This window comes from Engystomops pustulosus, chromosome 5 (assembly GCF_040894005.1).
Source record: "Engystomops pustulosus chromosome 5, aEngPut4.maternal, whole genome shotgun sequence".
Taxonomy (NCBI): domain Eukaryota; kingdom Metazoa; phylum Chordata; class Amphibia; order Anura; family Leptodactylidae; genus Engystomops; species Engystomops pustulosus.
In genome coordinates this window covers 132,907,877-132,927,282 of record NC_092415.1, presented here as the reverse complement: position 1 = coordinate 132,927,282, position 19,406 = coordinate 132,907,877, and the positions used below count along the sequence as shown (strand labels likewise).

The window sequence follows — 19,406 nt, the reverse complement described above, 5'->3', positions numbered from 1 at the left end:
GGGGAGCAGGGATATCAAATATGTGGGGCTTTTGTGTATTTTATTCAATTGTACTGAATAAAAACTAATTTGGAGAAAATCTTGTTCATTTTAGCATCACTATCTTTTCATATGCATAACTTTTTTATTTTTCGGCTGACAAATCTGGTTTTAATCACTTTTTAGAGCATTTTTTTTATAGGGTATTAATTAAAAATTATCTTTTTTCGGAACGTTTTTGCGTTTTTTTTTCTCCAGCGTTTACCGTCAGGGTCCAGTAACGATTCTGTTTTATTATACAGATTGTTACGGGCGCAGCAGTACCAAATATGCGGGGGGTTTTTTTGTGTTTTTTATACTTTTATTAAGTGTTTTTATGGGAAAGTGACATTTTAGGGGCTTATATTTTAATGTATTTATTTTTTATTTATTATAATGTGTAGTGTTCTTCACATTTTTTTACTTATACATAGTTGAACTTGAACCAGCGATGTGGGCCAAACCAGTATATCTATTCCATAAGGAACAGACTCCCAACTGTAGACAGCACGGTTTTTGGGTCTCCTCAGCACAGTGTAGGGAACTGATTTGGCTATGTGAGAGGCTATTGACTAGGATCAGACAGTAGGTGTTCTCCTTAAGGAGACAATGCCAATTAAGGCCACCTTAAAGGCATGTGGAGACTTAAAGCCATTGATGCTCCACCAGGGAATTCTGGGAAAAATGCAAATAAGTTTTCCAAGGTGTTAAATGGAAAACAATACCTCCTTTTGCTACCTTGAAAGGCAGCCCCCTTAACATCAAGTATGACCTACAAGAAGTCTAAAAACATGATGTGGGATTAAGCCAAACCAGTATATCTATTCCATAAGGAACAGACTCCCAACTGTAGACAGCACTGTTTCGACCTGGTTGGGTCTCCTCAGTACAGTGTAGGGAACTGATTTGGCTATGTGAGAGGCTATTGACTAGGATCAGACAGTAGGTGTTCTCCTTAAGTCTGTTCCTTATGGAATAGATATACTGGTTTGGCTTAATCCCACATCATGTTTTTAGACTTCTTGTAGGTCATACTTGATGTTAAGGGGGCTGCCTTTCAAGGTAGCAAAAGGAGGTATTGTTTTTCATTTAACACCTTGGAAAACTTATTTGCATTTTTCCCAGAATTCCCTGGTGGAGCATCAATGGCCTTAAGTCTCCACATGCCTTTAAGGTGGCCTTAATTGGCATTGTCTCCTTAAGGAGAACACCTACTGTCTGATCCTAGTCAATAGCCTCTCACATAGCCAAATCAGTTCCCTACACTGTACTGAGGAGACCCAACCAGGTCGAAACAGTGCTGTCTACAGTTGGGAGTCTGTTCCTTATGGAATAGATATACTGGTTTGGCTTAATCCCACATAATGTTTTTAGACTTCTTGTAGGTCATACTTGATGTTAAGTGGGCTGCCTTTCAAGGTAGCAAAAGGAGGTATTGTTTTCCATTTAACACCTTGGAAAACTTATTTGCATTTTTCCCAGCTGTGATAGAAAGCTGACAGCCGCCGCTTCTGGTGCCGGCTCCGTTCGTGAGCCGGTGCCAGAAGCAGTACGTTATAGTGCGTCCCCGTGCGCTTACCATGTAGCCCCGGGGACATACTATAATGTCCTGGTGCGCCTAGGGGTTAATGACGAGCTTCTGTTTTCTACCACTAAGCCAATTACTTACCCAAATATACAGATTTTCCCCTAGTCCCATCAGTCTAATTTTATATACCAACCTTTAATGCGGTCAGTGTCAAAGGTGTACAACATGCACAACGTCCCCCAGATTAGTCTAACAGGACCGATCTCTCATAAACCCATGCTGACGCTGGATTATAAGGTTAAGGTTTGGAGATACTCCAAATATTTTCCCCACCACAGAAGTTAGACTCACAGGTCTATAGTTTCCAGGATCGCTTTATGATCCTTTTTTGTATATTGGTACCACATTTGCTATGCGCCAGTCCTGTGGAACATAACCAGTCCTCAGTGAATCTTCAAATATCAAAAATAACGGTTTGTCTATCACGGTACATAGTTCATGCAGAACCAGGGGGTGTATGCCATCTGGCCCCGGTGATTTATCTATCTTAGTGGGTGTGAGGCGGTGCCGTACCTCTTCCTGGGTTAAACTGTTGACATTCCAAAGAGAATTTACATTATTCCTCATCGTGTCTTCCAACAGGGAATTTTCCTGGGTAAAGACAGTCAAGAAGGCGACATTCAGTAGATTGTCCCTTTTCCCCATCCCCTTCCACCATGACCCCCATGTTATTCTGAAGAGGGCCTACACTCTCCGTTTTTACTTTCTTATCATTTATATACTTGAAAAATAATTATTTTTGCTCTCCCTGGCAATATTTCTCTCAGTCTCCATTTTTGCAGCCTTTATCTGCTTTTTACAGGATTTATCTTTTTGCTCTATAATCCTGTAATGCCTCACAGCTACCTTCAAGTTTTAGCAACTTAAACACCTTATCTTTCTCGCTTATTTCTTTCCTTACAAGACTAGTTAGACACATTGGCCTTTTCTTGCATCTATTATGCTTTTTCCCATATGGTATGTGTTTCTCACAGGACTTTTTTAGAATATACGAGAAAAAGTCCAATTTAGGGGGGGGGGGGTTGGCCTTTGGTTTTGAGAAAATTGTCCCAGTCATGCCTTTAAGGTGAAAATTAGCTCTCCTGAAGTTTAGAGTGTTGGTTGCCCCTCCACTAATGCTCTTAGTAAAGCGTAATACAAAATCAATTATATTATGATTATCACAATTACCCAGGTTCCCCCCAACCAGTAATTTTGATACCCTATCAGGTCTGTTGGTTAGCAGAGCCCCCCCTCTTGTTGGCTTCAGGACTAGTTGCGACAGTTAATTGTCTTTTGTTGTCAACAAAAACCTGCTACCTTTGAAGGACCTGCAGGTTTCTTCCCCCCAGTCAATATTTGGGTAATTGAAGTCCCCCATAATAAGTACTTCAACATGCTTTGAAGCCGCATCCATTTCACTAATCCACATTTCCTCTGCTGCCTCCATTATATTTGGAGCCTTATAGCAAACCCCTAGTAATATTTTATTATTCTTTTACCCTCTTATCTCCACCCAGAGGGACTCCACTTTTGCGTGATCAATGTAATCTCGCACGACAGACTTGAGGCACGAATTCACATATAAACAAACCCCTCCCCTTTTTTATTTATACGATAATTTCTAAAAAGACTAACGATTTTATAGTAACAGCACAGTCATAGCTACTGTCCAGCCATGTCTCACTGATACCCACCATATCATATTTCCGCTTCCAGTTCCTCCATTTTGTTTGTGAGGCTTCTGGCATTTGTGTACATACACTTTATATGGTTTTCCCTATCCCTATTCCTTTTGTTCTTATTCCCCCAATCTCATTCCAGCCTCCCTTCCTCCCCCATGGACTATGACTTTTCTCAGCTCTCTATCTACACTGTCTATTTGCCCTACACCCTCCCCATTGAGGTGCAGCCCATCCCTACGGTAGAGCATGTAGCGGACAGAAAAGTCAGCCCAGTTCTCCATGACCCCAAAGCCCTCCTTCCTACACCAACTTTTGAGCCACTTATTTACCTCCCTGATCTCCCACTGGCTTTCTGGTGTGGCAGAAAGGAGAAAACTACCTTTGAGGTCCTTGCCCTGAGCTTATGGCCTAAATCCCTGAAATATATTTAAGGACCTTCCACCTATCTCTTACTTTGTCATTAGTGCCAATGTGGACCATGACCGCTGGTTCCTCACCAGCCCCTCTCAGTAATCTGTCAACCCGATCCTCAATATGCTGAACTTGAGCACCCGCCAAACAACACACTGTTCGGTTTTCACACATCCCTCACAGCAGTATTGCCCCTCGAACAGCTGTTCAAGGAAAGCATACATGGCACAGGATGTAGACTGTGTAGCAATGCCACTTATGGAGTCCATTGTTCTAATGGGGATTACAAGAGAAATACGGAAGAAAATAAGATTTCACAGTAAAAGTAACAAAATACAGCAGTTACCTGCTAAAGTCCCTCAAACTTAAATCCTTTAATCCTAAATCCCACTTTGGACACTGCACACACATAGGATCAATGCCCACTCGCCACAAAGCTCGCACATTCGCTTTTTCTGAATGCTCTTTAAAGGTTATGTGCCACAAAAATCCACTGTGCTCACAGCAACAAGATCTGTCTGCAAACCATATGTGCATGTGTCAGTGTATCAGTATAAAATACGGTGGGCTAGCTGATGGAAGGCTGACCACTGGCTGGCTGAGAGAATGTACCTCTCCCTAGTTCTGGTGTCCCTGGAGACGCAGCACATATGCATCATGTATCTTAAACATTACCGTAGACTTCTATGGGGCGTACAGAACAAATACTAGAGAAAATAGGACCCGCCCTCTCTTTTTTTTTGTTAACGTCTCGCTGTATGGTATGAAAGTATGTTATTCCTGTTTTTTTTATATACAGCTGTATTTTGGCCTTAAATACAGGGCGTTTTTTACTTATATCAGCACGTACAGCACTAAGCGTATAATATATAGTGTGCTGGCAAATGATGGATGGCTGATAAAATGCATATCCCACTGGTTCTGGTCTCCCTGGATACTGCATGTTTATACGGTGCAACAAGTATTTTGTACGTTCCCATAAACTAGAACCGAAATACATGAGAAAATAGGACATGCTCTATGTTTTTACGTCTTGCCAATGGCATGTTACACAATACGGCCATTAAAATGGATGGTCGTATTGTTCAATGTAATGAATGGGGCCATAGGCTACATGTAAATCCGAACAACTTTATATGTGCTTAATCTAAGTACCTTACAGCAAATAAACAGATTCATACCTCTGATCATCTTCAATGACCCTGCAAAAGAACAAAAATATAAAATTTAAGGAAAGTTTTAAAAACATCTTGATACATCACTTCTAAACTGAATTTGGTTAACACAACTGTTGTTTTTTATATTATTTAAGGGGATATTTGAAAATATGCAGAAAAAAACCCCCAAAACCCATAAAATTAAAACCTACTCCAACCTTGGCTCTCAGACGATCTGCCCAGTTTTGTCTTCTCTGATGGATAAAAATGTTGCAATCAACGGAGTGCTTTAGTAGTTATGTTCCAGGACATTGGCAGTATAGCTCAATTAGACTCACATTTAATATAATTAATCTGCCAAAAATATAATATAATATAAATATATATATATATATATATATATATATATATATATATATATATATATATGAGATACTTTCCCACAAATGTAGTCATATGGTCCCTTAGAACTGAAGTTGTCCTTTGATACAATCACCGCTGCTGGAGTGGATATGCAGAGAAACTAATGGTTTTTGCATAAGAAATGGCAGACAGTGACTGCACGCCTCACACACCCTGTAATTAACGCCAAATCGGGGTGGTTGTATCCAAGGAGGACTTTCTTGTATCTAAGGGACAACATGACTACATTTGTGGGAAAAATATCTTCACACAGCTAACTTTTTTTAGCTACATGCAACTGAGGAAAGGCCACAATGATGTAATAACGCACACAATTGCAGTAGCCGTTGTCTGGCTGCCATCTTCATGTAAACAGACACTGAGAATACCTTCAGAGAGCCAGCAGTGGGGAATATTTTTAATATATTTTAAAGCGGTCTGCAACAAGTTTTTAATGCCTTGTATAACCAGTTAAACATTTGACAAAAAAGCAATCAGCAGCAGCCATTTGTAGTATTTTATCTGGTTCATCGATTTGCAAAGTGAGAAAAGCAATTAATTAACATCATAAAATGTTTTAAATGACAGGTTGTAGTGAAATGGATAATGTTCTTTAATATGCCTTTTACCTAATGACTTCCTTGCTTGGCTTTTTAGATTTCTTTGTAATTTCTACAGGAGCTGGAAGAGCCACTTCTGGCATAGGTTCTTCAACCGTGGTGTCCTCATCACCCAATATAGCAGCCTGCTGAGAAAAATCCATGTCCTGCATAAACGACATACTGCGCTTCAAAGCTAAAAGCCGTTCCTAGAATCAGAAAGGACAGAGCAGCAGGAACTTTACATTACCCTTCATAGCAAAAGATGCTATGATGGATGATGATGGGATGGAGATGGAGTTACCTCAGTCCTAAAGGTTACTTTTGTATGTCCATGCAGCATGAATTTGTTATGACCATTAAAACCTCAATGTCAGCCAACTAAAAGCTTCCAATGGAAAACAAGAGAAATGAAAGGCTCAATTCATTCAAAACAAAGTTATAAAAGAGAAAAATCAGCAGAGCCGATATCATTGGAACAACTATGGTGTATTTGTGTGGCAACTGTATGTTAGGTAAAGTGGCTTCAGTATATATTTCTTAAACAGTTTCCATCATTACTGGCCAGAATTTATGATGTGGAAACCAAAATAATGGAGATTGAAGCCTTTCGTAAATGCAGCCATCATCTTCATTTGTTACCATGATGAGAAATATTTGTTGAATCTTCCCTTGTTCCGAAAATAATTAGGCCATCTCTATGCAATGCAGCGGTTATTTCGCAAGCAACATGTCAGCTAAAATAAGTGAGGAGAAGCTAAACCCTTACATTTTAAAGGTTGAATTCTGAACCCAAAAAGTTTTGGATCATTAATCCATAATGGAAATATGATTCTGTTTATATTGACAGGGAAATTTATGTTTTGCTCTGGGTTTAAAGGGTTCAAGGACTTGCTCTGATATGAGTGCCGATATGGATTGCTAACAACAGACATAAATCAATTGAAGGATGAAAAAAAAAAAAAGAAAAAAAAAGAGAAAATACATTAACAATTTTCACCAGCTTAACTCTTACCTTGCTCATCATCTTGAAGCCGGTGTGCAGTAACTTTTTGGCCAACTTGTAGTAGACAGTTTCTGGACGGTTGTAGGTCATTGCATTATCACACATTAGCTTAAAATCAGCCTGTCACAAACAGTAATATATTAAAGTCATTACTGGCAATTTTTTTTTTTTTTAATAATTGATCACTAGGGTCCTTTATATATAGTGATTGCTGAGGATTTATTGTGAGAGATACAGGTTTTAATAAAGCAATACAAGCTCAAAAATACAGTGTTGCATAGCAACCATTTAACACATAAAGGACACATTCTAAAATGACCTTCAGGACACAGACCATTTTTACATTTTTCCTGCTCAGATTGCAAAAGACATGGGCATATGAGGGCTTGTTTTTTGCGGTAAGATTTGTGTTATTCAATGAGTTAATTTTTGTGGCAGAAATAGCATGATGCACATTAACTCTTTCATGCAACGGAACAGAATAAAACAGCTGTTTTGCCACTTGTTTAGTTAAACTTTTATGCTGTTCACCATACAGTATAATAAAGATGGTATAATTATTCTATAAGTTAGTACAATTAAGGAGATACCAAACATGTACAGGTTTTCTTATATTTTTACTACTTTAGCAAATAAAAACTATATCTTATACACAAGTATATATAGCAGTGATGGCAAACCTTTTAGACAGAGTGCCCAAACTACAGCCAAAACCCACATATTTTACGCAAAGTGCCAATGCGACAATTTAAGCAGTAACTTATTACTCCCTGCTCTTTCACAGTTTTAAATTGTATAGGCACCCAAATACACCAATACAGTGGAAAGAAGGAGAAGAAGTATGGATTATCATTGTAGCTTCCTTCTGGGGTCGAGGGCTGCCTGGGACTGCAAGAGGCCTTGAGTCCTGTCTGGCAAACTCTACCCTGGGCAAGGGTGCCCATAAAGAGGGCTCTTAGTGCCACCTCTGGCACCCGTGCCATAGGTTCGCCACCACTGGTATATAGGCTATATATTTTTTATCCTTTTATATTTTTCTCTTTACTTTATGTAACTTTTTTTTTACTGTCCCATTAGGGGACTTACACTGGGGAAAACAATAAATTACTCTTACTAGTGATGTTGTTTGCTTGAGCCACGACGGCACCACGAGAGATATAGGGATCTGCCCCCTAGGGTATGCTGACAAGCGTGACCTCCTGGAAACTGTTCACTCTTCAGACTGCCACGCTTCTTTAAATAACCAACCAAGAAGCAAGTGGGCATGTCCGTCGGCTCACTTCCAGCCAGGGCAAATAGCAAGATAATTTTACTAGAAACTATCAGTTTATATCAGGTCTAGCTAGGGGGAGAGCAAGTAAACCCTGAGCTCCCCCTGGCTGTTCTTATCATCCGAGCGCCACTTCAGACTTTCCGTATTCCGAAACCAGAACTGATGGGAAACTCCTCCATCACTTCCAACGCATGCGCCGGAAGCACTTACTCTATCACCGGCTTCCTAGTTCCCACATGATGCCCTATGGAGATGCCAGCTCAGTACAACGAAGATCCTTTGGAGCCCGTGCACACAAAGTATTCCAGCCCTCCAACCAGAGGACTAAACTCACGGTGCCCCACACTCCTCTATTTTAAAAAGTCCGAGACACTGCAGGAACAAGCCTTCACGAAGGCGTGCTCAGTTCTCCTTCCACAGACAGGAAACCAAAGCTGGGAAGGAGGAGCCTCTTTTTATTCTCAGGTTTCCTGCCTCTAGGGAGCAGGTCCCTCTCTCTCCGGTGGTGACGTCGTGATGAAGGGGAAACCTTGATGCCTTATACAATACATTGCAGTACCTCTGCTCAGCCACATTAGTTAACCATGTGTCCCGTTCACTCCCAATAAGTATTGGTGTAGGGAATTCTGAAAAACAATGTAGGAGAGTTTTAACCAAGCTCCAGTCCCAGACCTGCATGACTCACTGTGCTTCTGTATAGCTAGTGACAGTGAGGTCTGTTATTGGGGTTAAAATGATCCCACAGTGTTTTAGCAAATCTCAATGCTGTGGCCATGTACCATGTAAGAGGTCATATCAGTGCTAATTAGAATTTCTAAGTGTAGGCTGCTGATGCCCCTGATAAAACACTGCAGTAAAAGTTTAACCCACTGAGCTCCAGAAAGTCTGAAAGGGTTAAAATGATCTTGCAGCAAAGGGGTTGCAGCATACAAAAAGTGATCAAAAAAAGTAGTTCAAGGGAAATTACAGCAAAAACAAAACCTCAACTAGCTCAGTTGGTGGAATTTTTTTTAAAAAAAAGTTAAGACTTTAACCCCTTCCCACCACAGCCCTTTTTCGTTTTCGCGGTTTCATTTTTCACTCCCCACATTCAATAATCTAACTTTTTTATTTTTCCATATACAGAGCTGTGTGACGGCTTATTTTCTGCGTAACAAATTACACTTCAAAATGGTGGTATTTAATATTCCATGCCGTGTACTGGGAAGCGGGAAAAATTTCCAAATGTAGTGAAATTGGTTAAAAAAAACCCCACATTTGTGCCGTATTCTTGTGGGCTTGGATTTTACGGGCTTCACTGTACGCCCCAAATGACATGTCTACTTTATTCTTTGGGTCAGTACGATTACAGGGATAATAAATTTATATAGGTTTTATAATGTTTTCATATATTTAAAAAAAAAACAAACCTCCAGTACAAAAAATTTTTGGGGGGATTTTGCCATCTTCTGGCGCTAATAACTTTTTCATACTTTGGTGTATGGAGTTGTGGGTGGTGACGTTTTTTTGCGGATTTTGATTTGATCATTTTTAGGACTGTACAACCTTTTGATCACTTTTTATAGAATTTTTTTTTTTTAATGGCAAAAAAGTGCCATTTTTGACTTTGGGCGCGATTTTCCATTACGGGGTTAAATGCAGTGAAAAACAGTTATCATACCTAATGTGTTTATGATTTTTACTGTTTATTTATATTTATATCAGTTCTAGGGAAAGGGGGGTGATTTGAATTTTTAGGGTTTTTTATTATTTTTTTTTTAAACTTTTTTTTTATTTTTACTATTTTTCAGACTCCCTAGGGTACTTTAACCCTAGGGTGTCTGTACGATCCTATCATATACTGCCATCCTACAGTATGGCAGTATATGTGTATTTTACTACACATATACTACTGTAATGAATGGGTTAACCCGAAGTAGCTTTGGGTCTTCGTGAGACCCGAAGCTACCATGGCGACGGATCGCTGCTCCCCGATGACGTCACGGGGAGCGACGATCCTCAGAAAGATGGCGATGCCCACTCACCGCCATCTTTTTGAAGCCGACGGCAGCTTTGCCGGCGGCGATCAGCAGGAAAACACCCGTGATCGGTGCCGCGAGCCCTCTACATGCACCGGGACCCGGCATGTGACGTACTAATACGTCACATGTCGGTAAGGGGTTAAGAAGATAGCTATGCAAAAACGAATGTTTTAGTAAACATTTTGGATTCAGCACCATTTTCTTTTCAGGAAAAGTATTGTTTCGGTATCGAGTATCCAAATACTTTTCCAGATATCGTATCGCACTCAAAATTCTGGTATTGGTGCAGCCCTAGTTCTTTGATCTTTGCATTAAAAACTGCTCCCCAGCCGCAATATTAAACCAGAAACCTGCTACAGCTTTTACTTTCAGAGTAACAAGGTTTGCATTTTTGAACTGTAGGTTTGCTTCCTTTAGCCAGTGAGCTTATATTCATTTAGGGAAACACCACATTTTACCAATTGGAACAAATTGCTACGTTATGTAAAGCTATTCCCACACATACCTACCATACCTTTGTTTTTATTGTACAGCTCCTCCTTCCATGCGAAAACTCTACCTTATAAATATGAAAATGAGGCATAAGGGCTTTGAATGTTGTAAGCAAAGGCGATTTGGGACACTAAACCACCAGTCCATAAAGACTTGTGGATGGTTTAATGTCCCAAATCGCCCAGTGTGATTTTTGGACATCCGGGGGGTTGGGGGGCTGGAAAAAACACCAAACGTAATACTCACTACATCCCCGCTCCATCTGCGCGTTCAAGTTTTATCCTGGCTTCCCTTTCCCCATCTCTAGATGAGACACCAGCATGGAATCTTCTGACGCAAGTCTGATGTTCCTCATCAAACTCAAATGTAGGCAAGTAATTTTTTTTTTTTTTACAAGTAAAGACTGCAAAAAGGTTGACTTGCGAACCTAAAACCACAGGTCCATAAGTAGACTGTAGTTGGTTTAAGGTGCCAAATCGAACTGACAGGTGTTCTTTAGGGCTTTCGTTTGACTCAGAAGTGACTTAAGAGAAAGGGGAGGATGAGAGAAGGTGCTGGGAGCATAGGGACACTGTTATTACTGTCGGGCTCCAGCCCTAAGGCGCTATTCTAACCAGACACCTTTAGAACAAATCCACGTAGTTATTCGGCGATCTAACAACCAGTAAAATGCCCAAGTCCCTAATGCAAGTGAACCATCGTCAAAATGTCTGATTCAAAGGGGGCAGGGTGATTAATTCACCCTGAAGGAGTAAAACTTGCTTTAATCAGAATTGCCAAATCAAGGTTAGCTGGCAGCTCATTTGCCATCTAGAAATATTGGAATACCAAAATCAGTGGATCTTATTGTGCGGTGAACACCAGAACCAGAGATATGGGCAGATATAATTAGGCAGGAAATGGATCTCTATCTGTAGCTCACATTTCACACAGTGGGGAGGATTAATCACAGTGTTGTCTGTTTTTTTTTGCACTGCTTTAAGAAGTTTTGTTGCAGTTGAGGGAAAACAAAAAAAGCAGTTCAAGAAGCCAGACAACGTGGTGATCCCCCTAGATCGTTAACTGCTCTGGTAGATCATAGAACTACAAGCCTGATGGAGCTAGTTTATCTACCAGCACCCTAAAAAAAATAAAAAATAAACTCCTTCTTTGGGGTTAAAACCTCAATGTTCAGTATGACTCATCTCAGGCTAAGGCTGCATTCACACAAACGTGTACCACACGGCTAATGCCGTAAGGGCACATGTCGGCGCACTGGAAAGGAGGAGAATAGAGCGCTGCTCATCCTTCCGCTCTCCAAAGAAAATAATGCTGCCTGGCTGTTCTTATGGCCAGAGGTCCTTTTTGCGTCCACGGCACGGTGAGCACACGTTGACTTTCATCAGCAATGAATGATATTCCGGTATTATCAGTATGGTCACACAAAATTTTGTAAACAAATGCAAGAAAACCCTAGGTTTTAATATGGTTAGTAGATTAATCTATACTGATAACTAGTGGTTACCTTAAATTCTGTGATTGATTTGTACTCATTGGCAGCAATTTTTTCTTTCATGGTGCTAAAGTCCATTGGATGTTTTATGATCATAAAATAACCAGGGGCAATCTGATCCGTGACAGGAAAAGCAAAGAAGCCATGAGGGTCTTTCCTAAAAGACAAAAAAATAGCATTAGCAACAAGAAATAGAAAAGCACTGTAGTAACACTGTAGAATCCCTGTAATATAGATATACTGGTTTTAAATCAGAAGCCACAGAGGGGTGCAAGTAAAAAAAATAGTAAAAATTTGCACCAACTCTGGGAAAGTTTGGGGCTCTCAGTTTGGGGCAATAATTGCAGACAACAGGTTGATGGATCCAGGTTGTATTATCAAAGGCAAGACTATTGCTACATTTTGAGCTATTCAGGTCAACCAACTTTTGTGCATCACAACACAACTTTGCAAACCAAAGTGAAAAGTGCATGGACATGGTAGATACCGTATTTTTCGGACTATCAAGACGCTTCTCACTATAGGATGCACCCCAGATTTAGCATCCAGAAAAGTAAAAATATATTTTACACCAATTAAAATATCCCTGTTGGTTGCACTAAAGCACAGCACAAACATCTCTGCTACATCAAGACATACATATACACACACAGCTCTACTATACACACACAGAACCCCTTCCCCTCTTCTTCTTACCCTGTCCCAGCGCAGCAGCATGTAATCAGTCACATGATCCTGACATCACCGCAGGTCCTGTACCTGTAGGCAGAGGGGAGAGAGGAGGCTCTCCTCTCTGGGAGATTGGGTGCAGCTCTATATCAGGGAATCACCCGATCTCCATTATAGCGGTCAGGAGGGTCTGGCAATGCTGGATCCTCCTGACCTTTGGTCTATAAGACGCAGGCACTTTTTAGCAAGTTTTTTTCTTGCTAAAAAGCGCACCTTATAGTCCAAAAAATAGGGCAATATTATAAATGTTTAAAATTTGACCCCGAAAGGGTATTCCTAAGTTCACCAAGCATGGCCCGATTCTCTCCCTGGGCTCTATGCTGTTAAGTAACATGCTCTGTCTTCCACAGGACATCAGAGTTGTCATATGCAGAAGTTCAACTCACATGAAGTTCAACTCATTCTTCAATCTAAATTGTATAACCGTACATTAGGATTGCACTGATACCAAAATTTTGTGCGTGAGACAATATCTGGAAAAGTATCATGATACTTGATATTATACTTTTTGATAAAAAGAAAAAAGCGTTATACTCAAAAATCTGGTTGTGGCTTCAGCGGTTCAGTGGCCAAATGCCGATGAATCCCCCCCCCCCCCCCCACCCCCACCACAGTGGGCAAATGCCGATGAATCCCCCCCACCCCCCCCACCACCACCACAGTGGCCAAATGCCGATGAATCTCCCCCCCCCCCCCCACAGTGGCCAAATGCCGATGAACCCCCCCCCCCCCCACAGTGGCCAAATGCCGACGAACCCCCCCACACAGTGGTAAAATGCCGATGAAACCCCCCCCACATGGCAAAATGCCGATTCATTAACATGACTTTAATAACTCTTATAACTGCACTCACGGCACAGAGGTATAATAAAAAGAAGTCCTCAGGAATGATATTCCTCATGAACTTCTCATTAGGACACATCTACCATTAGTGAACTGATGGTAGATGTCCTTCAAATATAGCCATAAAAAAATATATATATATCTCAGATAGAATTAGATACGCACAAGATCCAAAAGTCAAATTGGAAATGTTCCTTTCCACTTCAGCACATCAACTTACCTCTGGAGTTGTCGGAGGAAATATTCTAAAAGCTGTTGTATTGGGGTGCTCTCATTTTCCGCTGAAAAACAGAATAATATCATTAATATCATATTAAGTAGGATTTCAATTAAATAAAATCAATAACAGTTCTGACCTGGATGTGTTCTACATGCTCTGACAGGACGGTCAGTAGGGGTTTCAACTTCCACTCTTTTCTCTGGTTCAAAATATTCAGTTTCCTCATCCGAATCGCACTGTTCTTTTTCTCGTTTTCTCTTTTTTTCTTCCTACAAAATAAAAAAAATTAATTAGACTTGCTTGTAATAATCCCTCCACCCAAGCAGAATAATTGCAAATGGGCACAGTGGATAGACAGAGAAATTCCCAAAACTGGCCTGGTGCAAAAAATGGATGTCGATGATGTTAATGGTCAATAGGCATTTTGAAGCAAAATGTAATTTATTGATTAAAATAATATAAATACAGGGGGTCCCCTACTTAAGAACGCCCGAATCTTGTATATAACCGGGGGACTGCCTGTACGGGGAAAAAAAAAAAAGTGTTTTGTGACTACTACCGGGCACTTTATCAGGTCAATACATATGAACAGGTTACAAATCTTTTATACAGACCAATAACATTGTTGTTCCTTCGTTCCGGGCAACATTATGAAATATTAAAAAAAAAAAAAGAAGTATACCATAGCTAGTAACCAACTACATCTGACCAGAAATGGCTGGAGGCATGGAACGCATCAGGAGTCTTGTGACAAACTGAAACGCTGTGAGGAACACATATGTTATAACCTTTTACCTACAAGAAGTATAGGACATCAACAGAAGATACCATCTATACGAAGAAGCACAGAGTACAGAGAAACCTATAGTGTACTGTTAAAGGACATCTACCACCAGATTACTGGTAGCAGAGTGTCCTATATAGGCTGCTTGTTATGTCTAGGGGATGGGGGGGGGGGGATAATTTTTTAATTGGACTTATTTATAGTCAAAATAACTTTGTAAAAGTGCCTGAGGCACTCAGCCTGACCCAAGCGACTCTCCGCTTCCACGGACATAATAAAATCACAACCCCACCTGCAAGCCTCCTTCGGCCGCCGAACTAGGAGAGGGCACATGCCCGGCTCTGACTTCAGGGCCAGATCCTAATTCCACGGCCAGCGGAGGCTTGTAGGGGGTGTGTGAATATATTTAAGTCCGTGGAAGTTGAGAAGCGTTCGGGCGCCGTCAGCCTGAGCACCTCCGGCACTTTTACAAAGTTATTTTGACTATAAATAAGTCAAATTAAAAAAGCCGCCAAAATACACGTAAAGTACACAGTCCACCCAACCCCATAAACATAACAAGCAGCCTATTTAAAACACTCTACCACCAGTAATCTGAAAAAAAAAAAAAAAAAAAGAATAGTATCAATATGATGAATTGTTACTTAATAAGCAATACACAAAATTGTTCAACAGAAGGGTGTATTTCTTTATATCACGGTTTCTAACGCTTCATTAAGGGCTTATAGTGTGCAATTTGAAAATCCAAAATACTTCCATCTAACATAATGTTTGAAACCAATTGTGTATACTATGAGGGATGTAGTCCGTTTTCATACAAATTTTTCATTCTTTTGATGTTTAAATAAAAAATGTTTTGAGAGACCATGTTGTAGATAACCTATTTTAATATTCCCACTATGGCCATTCATACAGTTGTTAGTGATATATTCCTCTACAGCAGCCATCTTGGTCCAAGAGAACAAAACAGCAGCCTTTTTGGAGATCAAGGGGCCATTTTAAGTCTTAGCCGTGGGTCATGCTGACCACTGTCCAGCTAATGTCATGATTCAGCCATTTTTGTGTAACCTGCCTGTAAAAGTTTCTCCTTGACACTGTTATAGATGTCCTTCAGCCTGTTCTTTCCCTTATCTTGTTTTGGTTAGCAAGAAGCTTTTAGGAGTCATTCTCAGTAAATTCTGTAGCTGGGATAATATAAACATGTATGTGAACAAGGTCTGGGAAGACAGTGCACAATTCATTAACCTTTTCAGAGAATGTCCTGGTAAAATTCATTATGGCCAATAGCATTGCAGTATTCTCCTTGCCACTCCCTTTATCTCTGATGATGATGATGATGATTTTGTGGTATATATATGTGCCTGCATGTGAATAAAGGAGAGATTCTACATTTACTAAGAGACTGGTGTGTCCTGTGTTTTGTGCTCTCGTCCCGGTACCGGGCATCCATGAAAGAGTTAATTAGAAAGTCACCTTTACAACTGAAGTAAGGACTGTTTGAGTCCGAGATAAAAATCTCTATCACAGTCATAGAAGGTTTGGGTAGTTGGGAGAACATACTGTAAACCACAAGGATACGCATTCAAATATATAAAATAATATAAAACTACCATATATACTCGTGTATAAGCCGAGTTTCTCAGCACAAAAAATGTGCTGAAAAACCTTACTTCGGATTATACACGAGTCAAGAAAAAAATAAAAAATGTAATACTCACCCTCCGGTGTCCCGATCTTCAGCGCGAGGCTCCCGATCCTCGGCGCGGTATCAGGAGGCGGCGGCTCCTCTTCTTTCTTCTGTAGCAGGCAGATCGCGTACATGCGATCTGCCGGCAGGAGCACAATAATATGATGACGTCATCAGCCGAGACAACGCGGTATCATAGTGCGCGCCCGCCGACAGGTCGCATGGACGCGATCTGCCGGCTACAGAAGAAAGAAGAGGAGCCGCCGCCGTCTGGTACCGCGCCGAGGATCGGGAGCCTCGCGCTCAGGATCAGGACCCGCGCCAACGATCCGGACACCGGAGGGTGAGTATTATGTTTTTTATTTTTCTATACACTTGGCAGGGGGCAGGCTGTATACAACATGGGGGCTGGCTGTATACTACATGGGGGCTGGCTGTATACTACACCCTCGGCTTATACTCGAGTCAATAGGTTTTCCCAGTTTTTTGGTGGTAAAATGAGGGGTCTCGGCTTATACTCGGGTCGGCTTATACTCGAGTATATACGGTAGTATTAATAGGAAAATATTCCTGGGTAAAGTTTGATTTAAACTAGGTAGCATTATTATTAAAATTTGGACAACAGAGAAAGTTTGTGGCCACATCTTGCAATCTTAGGGATGGCCTTCAATAGTCCCTGCTTTTAATAATACCATGTTGTTTGATCTGGCTAGAATCCAGAATATTATTTAAAACGGATGCTTATCTATATTTTTTTTCGGGATAACCGTTTTAACGGCCTTGTCTTTTTTAGTATGTGCCAATGTTTTTCAATATATTGTTAACCCCTTACCCCCGAAGCCACTTTTCACCTTCCTCACATGGCCCATTTTTTTAAATCTGACAAGTGTCATTATAAGTGGTTATAACTGCAGGAAGTGATTTTGAAATTGTTTTCTCATGACACTTTGTACTTCATGTTAGTTGAAAAATTTAGGTGGTTTGTTTTGCATTTATTTATGAGAAAATCAGATATTTGGTGGAAATTTGGAAAAATTCTTGATTTTTGAAATTCAAAATGATCTACTTTTTCCACACATAGTCATAACAGCAAAAATACTCTACCGTATATGCTAGAGTATAAGCCGACCCGAGTATAAGCAGAGGCCCCTAATTTTACCACCAAAAACTGGGAAAACCTATTGACTCGAGTATAAGCCGAGGGTGGAAAATGCATTGGTCACAGCCTCCCAGTATATAGCCAGCCATCCCCCTTGAAGCATACAGCCTGCCAGCCCCCTTGAAGCATACAGCCTGCCAGCCCCCTTGAAGCATACAGCCTGCCAGCCCCCTTGAAGCATACAGCCTGCCAGCCCCGTTCGCCAAGCACATTAAAAAAAACCTTTCACACTCACCTACAGGCGGCTTCCTGATGCTCCGTTCCGCGTGGCTGGTCTTCGGTCTTCTCTGTGTTGTATCAGCCGGCAGACACGCGTCCACGCGATCTGCCGGCTGGTGCACAATATCACGTGGCGGTGTCGCCTACAGGCGGCTTCTTGATGCTCCGTTCCGCGTGGCTGGTCTTCGGTCTTCTCTGTGTTGTATCAGCCGGCAGACACGTGTCCACGCGATCTGCCGGCTGGTGCACAATATCACGTGGCGGTGTCGCCGCTGATGACGTCATCAGTGGCGACACCGTCGCGTGATATTGTACGCCAGCCGGCAGATCGTGTGGACGCGTGTCTGCCGGCTGATACAACACAGAGAAGACCGGAGACCGAAGACCGGCTGCGGGGAAGACAGAAGAGGAGCCGCTGAAGATCGGGAGCCACGCGGACCATCGGGCCTCCGGAGGGTGAGTATGGAAGTTTTTTTGTGTTTTGTTGACTCGTGTATAAGCCAAGGGGAGGTTTTTCAGCACATTTTTTGTGCTGAAAAACTCAGCTTATACACGAGTATATACGGTAATAACTAACATTCATCGAATATCTACTTTATGTGGAGATGATTGTTTATGCATCCTCTCATTTTTGTAGGATGTTATGGGGCCTTGAACTTTAGGTGAGATTTTTCACCTAGTTTTAGCAGTCTGTTCCCCATCCACTTCCACTGCACCTGGCAAGATCACATTAGCTGCGCCTGCTGCCCGAAAACCGTGGAGACCTGAGGACCAGAAGCCACATGGTCGGCAGCACAGACCTAGCAGCGGCAGACCCGGATACCTAGCAGCACTGAAGCTAGCACGCTCTGTGCTCTGTAGCCGAGCCTGAGACAGAGCCGAAATGCGAAGACATCGGAGGCCAGACACCACTAAGCACTCAACAGAATGACCCCGCCAACAGCGACATCTTTCAGGGTCAGCAAGACCAGCGCCTTTGTTACCTGAGGCAGACGTGTTTACCTTCCGCTTCTAGTGCCAGTCCGCTTCTAGTGCCAGCAAGCCCCTGCCCATCCAGCCCAGATAACAGAATACAAGAGGGTGAGTGATGGGGAGCAACGATCTAGCAACAGCAGCATCTAAGGCCATTAGGCCCCCCCACACACACACACAGCCCAGGGACCAGCAAAACAACACCCCATTTACATCGAGCCCCAGCCAGAGACCAGCATGCTGTATGATTAGAGAGGCGATGGGAAAGCACTCTCCAATCACAGCGACATCCAGCACCTTCAAGCCCCTGCCACCCATAGGCCAGCTCAAGGGAACACGTGTTTGACGAGGATCTGCTGCTGTACCATCTCAGGCCACACCAAAATTACCAAATGCCCTATGAGAAGCACTTTGAAGGCCATGGCAACACATTACATGCAGGCCACTGTGACCCAAACACTAGGCTTGTTCTGTATTGGAACAACAGGCTACATTGGAGCGCATGATCTCAGGTGCACCAGAGCACTGATACATTGGGTGCACATACCACCAGATCCTGACGCCAAAATCTAAGTCCTGATTCCAATACCAGAAAATACCTACAAGCTATTGAGCCCTTCCCCACAAACAGACCCATGTAACCCTCTATAGCGTCCTTGTCTACCCCATG

General features: G+C 41.7%; 1 protein-coding gene across 5 annotated transcripts in view; it reads right to left on the bottom strand.

Annotated features, from left to right (window-relative positions):
* Nucleotides 1–19,406, bottom strand: part of BRD9 (bromodomain containing 9) — a 43,907-nt gene that overhangs the window by 21,725 nt on the left and 2,776 nt on the right. For 3 of the 5 annotated variants that reach the window (XM_072153086.1, XM_072153090.1, XM_072153087.1), the window contains exons 3-8: nt 14,052–14,184; nt 13,916–13,976; nt 12,136–12,280; nt 6,855–6,965; nt 5,870–6,048; nt 4,863–4,883 (exon numbers count right to left, since the gene is read on the bottom strand). In XM_072153086.1, coding sequence (XP_072009187.1) covers nt 4,863–4,883; nt 5,870–6,048; nt 6,855–6,965; nt 12,136–12,280; nt 13,916–13,976; nt 14,052–14,184 — 650 coding nt within the window. The remainder of the gene's footprint in view (nt 1–4,862; nt 4,884–5,869; nt 6,049–6,854; nt 6,966–12,135; nt 12,281–13,915; nt 13,977–14,051; nt 14,185–19,406) is intronic. The other 2 variants (XM_072153088.1, XM_072153089.1) reach the window with 2 other exon arrangements.